General features: G+C 41.5%; 1 protein-coding gene across 1 annotated transcript; it reads left to right on the top strand.

The window, feature by feature from the left end:
- Positions 1-2,956: 2,956 nt before the first annotated feature.
- On the top strand, positions 2,957-8,815 carry LOC141916978 (putative RNA-binding protein 46). The gene is given in 5 exon segments (XM_074809979.1): positions 2,957-3,038; positions 4,248-4,391; positions 5,705-6,172; positions 7,554-7,926; positions 7,928-8,815. Coding segments are annotated over 5 exon segments (1,503 nt in total). The 3' UTR covers positions 8,364-8,815.
- The last annotated feature ends 1,665 nt before the right edge of the window (positions 8,816-10,480 follow it).

The raw sequence follows: 10,480 nt of genomic DNA, 5'->3' as shown, positions 1-10,480 counted from the left end.
CTTTCAGTTTCTGAAACCTTTTCTCATCCTCCTCAGTCCATTTTAACCTGTCAGACACCAGCTTTTCATATAAAAATTTTACCTTTTCACTATATCCTTCTATCCATTGTCTGCAGTATCCTAATAATCCTAATACCTGACGAATTTCTCTTTTTGTTTTGGGTGGTGATAAAGACAGTATTCCTGATATCCTTTCAGGATCTAATTTCTTCTCCCCTTTACTGAGCCAGTGTCCCAAGAACTTCACTTCATTTTCTACAAACTGTAATTTAGACTTTGAAACTTTTAATCCCTTTTCTCCTAGAAAGTTCAATAATTCTATAGTCCCCATCCTGACATCATCCTCAGTTTGTCCAGCTATTAATAAATCATCTACATATTGTAGGAGTTTTATTCCTGAGGATGGTTTGAATGTCAGCAATAATTTCCCTAATGCCTGTCCAAAGAGGTTGGGGGATTCAGTAAACCCTTGGGGAAGTACTGTCCATCTGAGTTGTTGTTTCCTGGTATTAAATGGATCTTCCCATTCAAACGCAAAATAGTCTCTGATCCCTTCGTCTAGGGGGCAGGACCAAAATGCATCTTTTAAATCAGTTACACTGTACCAAATATAGTCAGGGGATAGTTGGTTAAGTAGCATATAGGGGTTTGCTACCACAGGGAAACGAGCCACAGTTCGCTGATTCACAGCCCTTAAATCTTGCACCGATCTGTAAGATCCGTCTGATTTTAAAACTGGTAAAATAGGTGTGTTATGTGGAGACATGCAAGGTTCCGATGTGCCTTTACTTAGTAATTCGTCTATTATTGGTTCCAACCCCTCTCGGCCCTTTAGGGGAATGGGGTATTGTTTTATCCAAATTGGTGTCTCCGGATCAATTAAATTAATTTTAATAGGTTTTATTTCAAGTTTTCCAGTCTCTCCTTTTGTATACCAGACCTTCGGATCTATTTGTTGTTAATCTTTTCCCGTTCATGTATAAATTTTTCGGTTTCTTGTATTATTATTAACTCCGTAATTAAATCTCTTCCCAGAAGGTTATTTTCAGCCTCTGGCAGCAACACTAAATCCCCTATAACGATACGGGGTTGGGATTCTATTTCTACATCCCCGACACTTGGTACTTTAAATGGTTCCCCTTTAGCTCCTATTACTAGAGCAGTTTCTTTTTTCACTTTACATCCCCTCGGAATGTTTCTCACAGTTGATTTTTCGGCACCCACATCTACTAAAAACTCAAACTCCTCTCCCTGGGGACCTAATTTCAATTTTATCAGGGGCTCCTCTGACGTCTTTGTCCCCAGGAAATAGAGCCCCTGACACCCCTATTCTCCTTTAAACATCCTTTCATCCCACTCTCTCTTTCTGCAATTCCGTTGTAAATGTCCCTTCTTTCCACAATAATAGCAGGTTAATGTGTTTTCTCTAATTACCGTCCCTCTCCTTTCACCATCTAAAGCTCCAGGTGATTCATTAGAGCGAGATCTCAGAGGCTTCTCCTCTCTCCGCTGAGTTTCTCTGACTGCTGCAAGATCCGTGCTCCTGCCCTTAAGCCAAGGCCATTCACACACTCTTATCTCTCTGCCACATACACTGAAAGGTGTGTTCAACAGATCATGTAAAAATGCATATGCATATTTAAAAATGTGGAGTTATGATCTGCAAATATGGCACTGCATTTTCCCAAAATATGCATTTTTTTAAAAAAAGTTTGGTTGGTTTTTGGGTTGTTTTGAACAAATTAGACAAATCAGGCAGAAGTTTCAAAGGCAGACAAACAGTTACATCATAACTAACAGCTTTTTCTAAAGTTTTGACAAGAAAGGTTCTCCGCAGGAGACAGAGCAAGGAGCACAAAGCTGGTAGGAAAAACCCACAAAATTTGGTAAGTACTAGTCTGAAATGACAAAGCATAAGGAGGCAAGGTGAAAAAAAATGACTATTGACAAGTTCAAAAAAGAACATAATTAAATATTTTACTTTGGCTTGAAGTTCAGAATAAATTATATTTAGGTGATTTTGTAATTAACTTCAAACTTTTTCCTTCATGGAAGCACCATCGAAGGGCCCGTAATTTACTTGTGAGCAAAATTTAACGGAATGGGGACATTTTTGCCTTCTCAGAGAACAGATTTTCATCTCTAAGCTGTACGCTAAGAACTACATGGTACGCAGGGAAGCTACATGCATCTGGAGCCACGCTGCCACGGCTTATCTAGGAAAAAGCCCAGCTCTGGTTCATAAAGCATCCAACAGCTTTATAAACATTTATAACTACTTCAGCTGAGGTCGGACAGGACACGGCAAGTAACACAGTTTGCCAGCTACTACTGCCATCACTCACATCATGCCAGTCGGTTGCCCACCCAAAAACCCATAAACCAACAGTGCACCATTTAGGGGCTCCAAAGACAAAAGCAACTGCACACCTTAGTTAGGACAAAAGGGGAGGAGGCTCTGCTGGACAGTGTAGGGAAGTCATGACGTTAAGTAACGATGGTCATTTATTACCTCGGCAAACTTTTACCATCATCCTCAGTCTGGTAAATCATTCAACAGTGACTCTCACTAAGTAAATGCCACCTGCCATTCAAAAAGCCCCCCTTCTAATCTTAAAGCTGCCTACCAAATTAGCATTACAGCACAGCACTGCCAGCTGGGATTAAGTTATGACTCCTGACTTAAACCAGACCTGGTCTGTGCCACGTTTGCCAATGAGCGACATGTATTTAACAGAGCAAACACGGAACAGCTAACCAAAAGCACCATTCCTCAAGTAGTTACCAACTGACCAGAGAGTTTCCTTGACCGGGTACTCGAGTCATCCTCTGCGGTCTAGAGAAGTGGTCTGTGCGGTGGGTGGGGAACTGGCTGACAGGCCGCACCCAGAGGGTGCTGGTAAATAGCTCCTTTTCAAACCGGCAACCTGTCACAAGTGGGGTCCCCCGGGGATCGATGTTGGGCCCAACGCTGCTTAAGATCTTCAGAAGTCATCTGGATGATGGGATCAAGTGTGTCCTGATGCAGTTTGCTGACAGTACCAAACTGAGTGGGCAAGTGGACACTTGGGAAGGGAGAGCCACCCTGCAGGATGACCTGGATAGGCTGGAGGAGTGGGCTAACAAGAACCTCAGCAAGTTCAGCAAGGACAAGCGTAAGGTCTTGCACCCGGGAAAACATAATCCAGGAGTGCAGCACAGGCTGGGATCTACCTGGCTGGGGAGCAGCTCTGTGGAAAGGGACCTGGGGAACCTGGCGGACAACAAGCTCAACATGAGTGAGCAGCGAGCTGCAGCGGCAAAGAAAGCCAACGGGATGCCGGGTTGCATCAACAAGGGCATCACCAGCAGAGATAAAGAAGTCATCATCCCACTCTACGTAGTGCTTGTCAGGCCACGCCTGGAATACTGTGTTCAGTTTTGGTCCTCACTACCCAAAAAAGACGTGGACGGGCTGGGGAGGGTGCAGAGGAGGGCCACAAAGGTCATCAAAGGACTGGGAAATCTGCCATGTGAGGAAAGGCTGAAAGAATTGGGTTTGCTCAGCCTTGAGAAAAGAAGGCTTAGGGGAGACCTTATCACCATGTTTCCGTATTTAAAGGGCGGCTACAAAGAAGATGGAGACTCCCTTTTTACAAGGAGTCACATGGAAAAGATGAGGGGTAATGGGTACAAGTTACCTGGGGAGATTCTGATTGGACATAAGAGGAAAATTTTTCACGACGAGAACAATCAGCCATTGGAATGATCTCCCCAGGGAAGCACTGGATTCCCCCACACTGGACACGGTGCTGGGCCATCTTGTCTAGACTGTGCTTTTGCCGAGAAAGGTTGGACCACATGATCCCTGAGGTCCTTTCCAACCTGGTATTCTATGATAGATTCTATGATCACTGGAGGACACATTAAACAAGTTTTTTTTTTGCAGCAGCAGCTCAAGCAATCAAACTTCAGTTAACATTACAGATCTCACTAACAGCAGGAGGATTATAACTTTGCCATCTCAGACTTTCTTCCATGTAATTCTAATGACATCATTATGTCTGCAGCAATCTAAGCGGAGGACCCAAAGCAATGAAAATTCATTTTCTTAACCTTTTTGGTTTTTTACACTACATTCTTCAGATACATTTCCCACAGGTGGCATAAACTGAACAAGAACTGTGATGTTGCCAACCGAAGTGGAAAACAAATACATGATTTTTTAGGGCAATTTTGAAGACAGATCAGCTGCTTGCTCTGGATAGCATGCCAGTCAGAAGAACAAGGTGGGAACAGGAAACCAGAACTGACAGTGAGACTGTCTCCTTTGGCAGCAACACAAGCTCATAGAAACCACATCTTAAACAAGCAAAATTCACACCGACACTCCTCATTTACAAACAGTCATTGTAACTTCTTACAAGCCATCTCAAACAGTCAAGTCTCACCTGGCCTAGAAAACCATTTATAGTATGATAATACATGAAGATTTAAAGGAGAGGTGTATATATATAACTAAGGTCAATGAACAGATTTATGGAATCTAGGGAATTTCATGGGATTTATGGAATACTGTAGGAGTCTGGGCCGCGCTGGGAGAAAGTTAGTGCAGACAGAAGAATGCAAGGACGAAGACAAGGCCAGCAAAATAAGGCTGGCAAAAACACACAAGATAGCAGATAAGTGAGAAACACCTGTGGGCAGCAAAAGCACACAAGTCTGAGCAAAACAGGGTATGAGATAAGGGAGTTTTGGCAAGTTTGGGGCTTTACGTGCTAATTGCAATTAACCAATACAAATGCTTGTAGAGGCGCGTGAACAGCGCGTGTAGATGACCTGTAGCCTATCAGAAGATAGATGAGTGCGTGTACGGAACTGAGCAGAGTATAAATGTAACCAGGATTGGAAAAAAAAAAAAAAAAAAAGATGGACGACCTGATCATCACATTGGTGTTGCGTCGTTTCTGTTCCCGCACGGAGAAATAAGGACAAGAAATTTTCAGCCGTGAACTAGGGACTTACTTGTTCTGTGGATTATTTTTTTTTTTAATTTCTTTTTTCCTACCGTCCAGCTCCAGCCCGTGAAAACTGAGGTCTGTTTCTAGAGGAAAAGTGTTCAGTGGTTTTGGCTATTGAAGAAAGGATGGCTCCATATCCTGCCTTCCTTAGGGAGTCCTGTTTTAGTGGATGAATGAAGAAGGTGGAAGCAAAATGTTTGGACCTTTTGAATGATGTCCAGGAAGAAAATAAATCTGCACGGGCACCCTGAGCAAAATTTCTTAAAATAGGGTCAAGAAGTGCAGAGAAACATTTGCAACTTTAAAATGTTAGAAGGGAAAATACAACTGCAGTTCTTTCTCAGTTATCACCTATCAGTTGTATTAATAACTGACACAGAACTTCAAGGGGTGAAAAGCGATCGAAGCGTAGACTCTTACAGCAAACCTGTCAGTGCTTTAAATAATGCTGGGTTCAGTGGGTTGTCATACAGAGTCCCCTGAAAAAACCAGAAGATGGAATTAAAAGAAATACAAATTGTGGGCTCATGGCATTCTGTTATCCAAACATAGCAAACATTAGAATTAAATAACATGATAATATGCTAGTTTTAAGTTCAGACTAAAAATAAATAAGTAACTCCCACCTCCACACTGGGGGGCGCAGGGGGGGAGCGCCTGTCTGGCATTTGTACTGAGACTGTTGTTGGATAATTTATTTTAAGGTTGGGCAGGTCCTCCACCACCTCGTGGATGTGAAGTTTTTGTGAGTAAGATTCCTCATGATCTGTATGAAGATGAATTAGTTCCTGTTTTCGAGAGAGCTGGGAAGATCTATGAGTTCAGGCTGATGATGAGATTCAGTGGTGAGAATCGAGGCTATGCTTTTGTGATGTACACTGCTGAAGAGGAAGCCCAGCTAGCCATCGAGATTCTTAATAATTACGAAATTCGTCCAGGGAGATTTATTGGTGTCTGCGTAAGCTCGAACAACTGCAGACTATTTATTGGAGGGATTCCAAAAGAAAAGAAGAAAGAAGAAATACTGCGTGAAATGAAAAAAGTTACAGAAGGAGTGGTAGATGTCACTGTTTGTCCAGATGCCACCGACAAAACTAAAACTCGTGGCTTTGCTTTTGTGCAATACGAATCTCACAGAGCAGCTGCAGTGGCTAGAAGAAGCCTAATCCCAGGTAAACCTATTTGGAAATCAATTGAGTTTTGGGGGAGTGTCTCTCTCCATTGTGTGGGGGCGTGGGGTGGTGGATCATCACGATTTTCCTTTCTTGAAGGGATTTTGAGAGTTCCAAAACTGCAGTAATGCCTTTCAGGTAAACTTTTTTGGTTCATGAATCAGGGTTTTGTGTCTGGGGTTTTTTTGTTGGTTTTTGTTTGTTGTTTTTTTTTTTTAAAGAAGCTGAAATTGAAGCAGTTCCGGGAATGAAAGAGCGCACATCTCTTTTTATAAACACAAGTTACTGTAATTTACACCAGGATATCTGTTTGCTGGGGCGCACATCCAGTTTTCATTAGCACGCACTAGTCCCTGCACATGAACTCTCTTAAAGCTGAGCTTAACAAATACCACGCTTGGAATGTGTCCCTTATTTCCTTTGAGTGTCATGAATGATGTTATTGATGTTTCGTATTTTAAAAATGTTTGAAAGTAGGTCTTTAATCTGTTACTAGAAAATAATTTTAAGAGTTTAACAAGTAGAAGATGACTTTTATTTGCACCTCATTTTATACATTTTGAGGGTGGGAAAGTAAAAGGGATAAAACAGACAAAGAGGAGGGAATAGGTAAAGGTACAGTTAAAAAGGGGAATTCTAGAAGAGAAATTAAATCGGGAAGAAATGAAACAACATGGTTGGAGAAGCAAAGTCATTAAAATGGATAATACAGCCTTGGTGTTGCTGAAGTGAATGACAAACCTCCCTGTATTTATTAAGGCTGAGATGTAGGCAAGTCTTGCATTAACTGCTGATGGAGGGTTAGGAAGGAGCGTTACGTAAGACTGATACAGGCCTTGGAAAGTAACGGGAGAAATACGGCCAGATCACGGAATGTAAAATAAACTGGCTGTGTGATATGAAAATGTTGGCTTGGAACGAGTCACAAGGTGGGATTTTTTTTCAGTTTGTGGTTTTGGTGTCTGCTGCAACATAGAGTAAGGCTTGCGCTAGTGCCTAGATATTTAGATGACTTTTTCCAGTTGTTGACCTCGCTTTTTAAAGTGGTAATATTATTAAAAAGTAAGTAAAACAATATGTTGCTTATGGTTGCTTTATATGTGCATGTCTATGCATGTCACAAAATCACAAAGTCTGTGTTTCGACAGCTTATGGTGAACCCAAAGGGTAGAGATTTTGAATCTTTGAATTTTTTCGGAGTCTTATTTTCTTTAATAATGTCAAGTAGCAATATTTTGCATATTTTGCTTAAGCAGATGCAGGCAACAAACCCCAGTTTCGTGTGCCATGCATCATGTTTGCTTTTTATAGAGGTAGTTGCTAAGAATGATTTTGTTTTCCATGGCATATTTCTTATTGATGTAATGCTCCTTTGCTGTAGGAGCACTCCAGCTCTGGGGTCATACCATTCGGGTAGACTGGGCACAGCCTGAGGAGGAAGCTGGTGAAAAAAGAAGGCAGAGAGTTAAAGAATTACGTGTAAGAAATTCGCTGAGATCTACTACAGAGGACACAACTAAAGCTGAATTCGACAAGTTCAAGCCAGGAGCAGTTAAACGTGTAAAGAAGCTGAGAGACTATGCTTTTGTTCATTTTTTCCACCGTGAAGATGCAGTTGCTGCGATGTCTGCAATGAATGGAAAGTGCATTGATGGAGCTAGTATTGAGGTAGCGCTGGCAAAGCGAGGTAAGAAAGGAAGAGCTTGGAAGCAGCGTTTTAATGCTCAGCTGAGTCCTGGTTCTGAAAATCTCAGGGTTTCCTGACAAAGGAGCTGGTCATCAAAAATCCTTAGGGGAACCAGCAAGTCCTTCAGTTCGTCTTAATGGTCAGCGTAGTCCAGGCCCCTCTGAAGTTGAAGGGTGCACATACCCTTTTTTCCCAGGCACAAAGCTTACTCTAACTAGCAGGTATTCTTTAAAACCCAGTCACTTCAGTTCTGCAGTGATGCATCTGGATTATGTCTGCAATAAAAGTAACTGGACACCACCAGAATACTCCTTGTACTCAACCACAACTCAGGATGGGAAAATACTCCTGGTGTTCAAGGTGGTTATTGCCAGTATTGCAGATGGTTATTTCATGCCAGACAAACTCTGCGCGACAGTAGAAGGTGCAAAGGAATTGGCAGCACAGTTCACACTTCTACATCTACGTAAGTATAAATGCTTTCGATTAGTTCTGAAGAACTGAAGCTAGAAAAGCTACTTTACAATTGTTCTGTGTGTATATATTTCGGCACGTGTGTGAGAGCTTTGTATAAAGTGTAAGTTAGTCGACAGAAGAATTGTTTCTTGTATAGTCAGCTGAGTCTGAACCATCAGGTGAGAGCACTGAAGAACACTGTGGAAGCATCTCTACAGTGCAGTGCTGGGGTGATTTTTGCTTACGTTTCTCTGCCATAATGGTTCATAAGGAAGAACTAGATGACATGTTAATTGACTTAGGTATACGGTCATCTGCGTGTTGATGATGGTGCTGAAAATTTATTTGAAAGGCTGTCTGTGTTCTCGATTTATTATCAGTAGGGGAAACGGAAGTGGTGGATCCATATTCAGATAAATAAATAGGTTTGGGAGGCTGTTTTTATTCCTCTTTATAGATGTTCTTAAGGCTATAGCAGAGTATCATTACATGGCTCTACATGTACTGTCTTTGGGTAAAGAGTGCTGTCATTTTTTTTTTAACCAGAAAATGGGAGAAAATAGAGATACAGTTATTCTTAATTACTTTCTAAGTGTAGCTCTTCATTTTTATATATTCAGTTTCTTAAAATTAGAATGCAACTACTAGAAAACGGAGGGTTTTATATTATAAAAAGCTACGGTGAAATCTGTTCCTTTCGTAACTAAGAGTACAGATCAGTGCAGTTCTGACAGTGTTATCCCTGTTGCTCTCTAACGTGAAATATATAAATAATACAAAACGTAGCACTTCAGCCATCCAGTTCCCGGCCCAGCGTTTTTCAGAACATTCAGCACACAGCATTCAGAACACAGAACTGATTTCTAGTGCCAATTTTTCATTAGTAATTATAGTCATCATCTGATCAAACTTCAGCCTCAAAGAAATAAGAATTTTGGCTCTTTGGGAGTTGGATTTGAAGGCTGTTACAGAGCCGTACCATAATGGTTGAAAACTCCTCGCACCTCCTGGGAAAGCTTCGTATAATTTATTCCACTTGTTCTTTTGAACAGTTTCTCTTCTGTTTAGCTCTTTTTCTGGCCTTTACATCCTGGTATATTTGAAGATGAGATAGGACTGATTTTTATAATTTTGCAAGTATTACGAACCGTCCCATACTTTCTCTGATCTGCTGAGTAGTGCTCTTGTGGTTTTGTTGCATGGATTCTTCCAGCAAGACTAGATCAGTAGATGCTGTATCATTCAATGAATTCTTAGTAGTCTTTTGTGGGACAACATAAATACTCTTCTGTCATTACAAACAAATGTTTCTAATGAGTCCTAGAGCCAGAGGTTTGGTTGTTTTCTTTTTTTTTTCTTTTGGTGTAGAATTGTGTCTGTGAAGAATTACATTGGAGGTGATGGGCTTGTTCAGATAATACAAACTAATTTCTTGTCTAATTGTGTGTAGAAAGCTGGGGGGGTTTTGGGTTGTGAGTTTTCTTGTCGTTTGGTTTCTGGGTTTGTTTGTTTTGTTCAGAACTGGAGCAATGCCAGAGTCGTTTGGGAGGGAGTGTTTTGGGGTTTGGAGTGGTGGCAGGCAAGTTCTCTCCAAGTTTCTTCTAATCCCTGGGAAGTTCAAACACGTTGTGCTTCAATTCGTCTTGTTTCCATGTATTAAGACTGCTGTGTCTTTTCACATTCTAGTTTAGAATATCAGCCTTCTTGAGCCATGGACTTCCAGGTTTGAAAGGAGTGGCATTCTCTGTGGATAGTGGCTGCTGCGTGTGGGGCGGGCAGTGTCTGAGGCATCAGCCTTGGTGATCCTGTAGAGTCAGCTCTGGACAGAAGCGCAGTGAGATCACACACTGCAGTAAATAGTCCTTTTCTGATTAGCTGTGCATGCGTACAGGGCCCAGGACTGCCTCCACGTGATTTAAAGCTTGATTCTGCTTTGGGAATGTAAGGAGGAGAAATCAGAACAGGTGAAGAAGTGTTTCCTAAAATGCTTTTACTTCATAAAATTTGGGCCCAGTGAAACTAAATTTTCAGAGATATGGAAACAGAAATAGAACTGAAAGGTTAAGTGGAGTCCTGTGTTAGTGATGACTCTTTCTGTTCCTGAGAAATGCTTGAAGAAAGACTTTTCTGTTCCCCTCTATTGCCGTCTCCCCCCCTCCCTTTTT

This window comes from Strix aluco, chromosome 33, assembly GCF_031877795.1.
Source record: "Strix aluco isolate bStrAlu1 chromosome 33, bStrAlu1.hap1, whole genome shotgun sequence".
NCBI lineage: Eukaryota > Metazoa > Chordata > Aves > Strigiformes > Strigidae > Strix > Strix aluco.
This window is presented reverse-complemented; position numbering and strand designations above follow the sequence as displayed.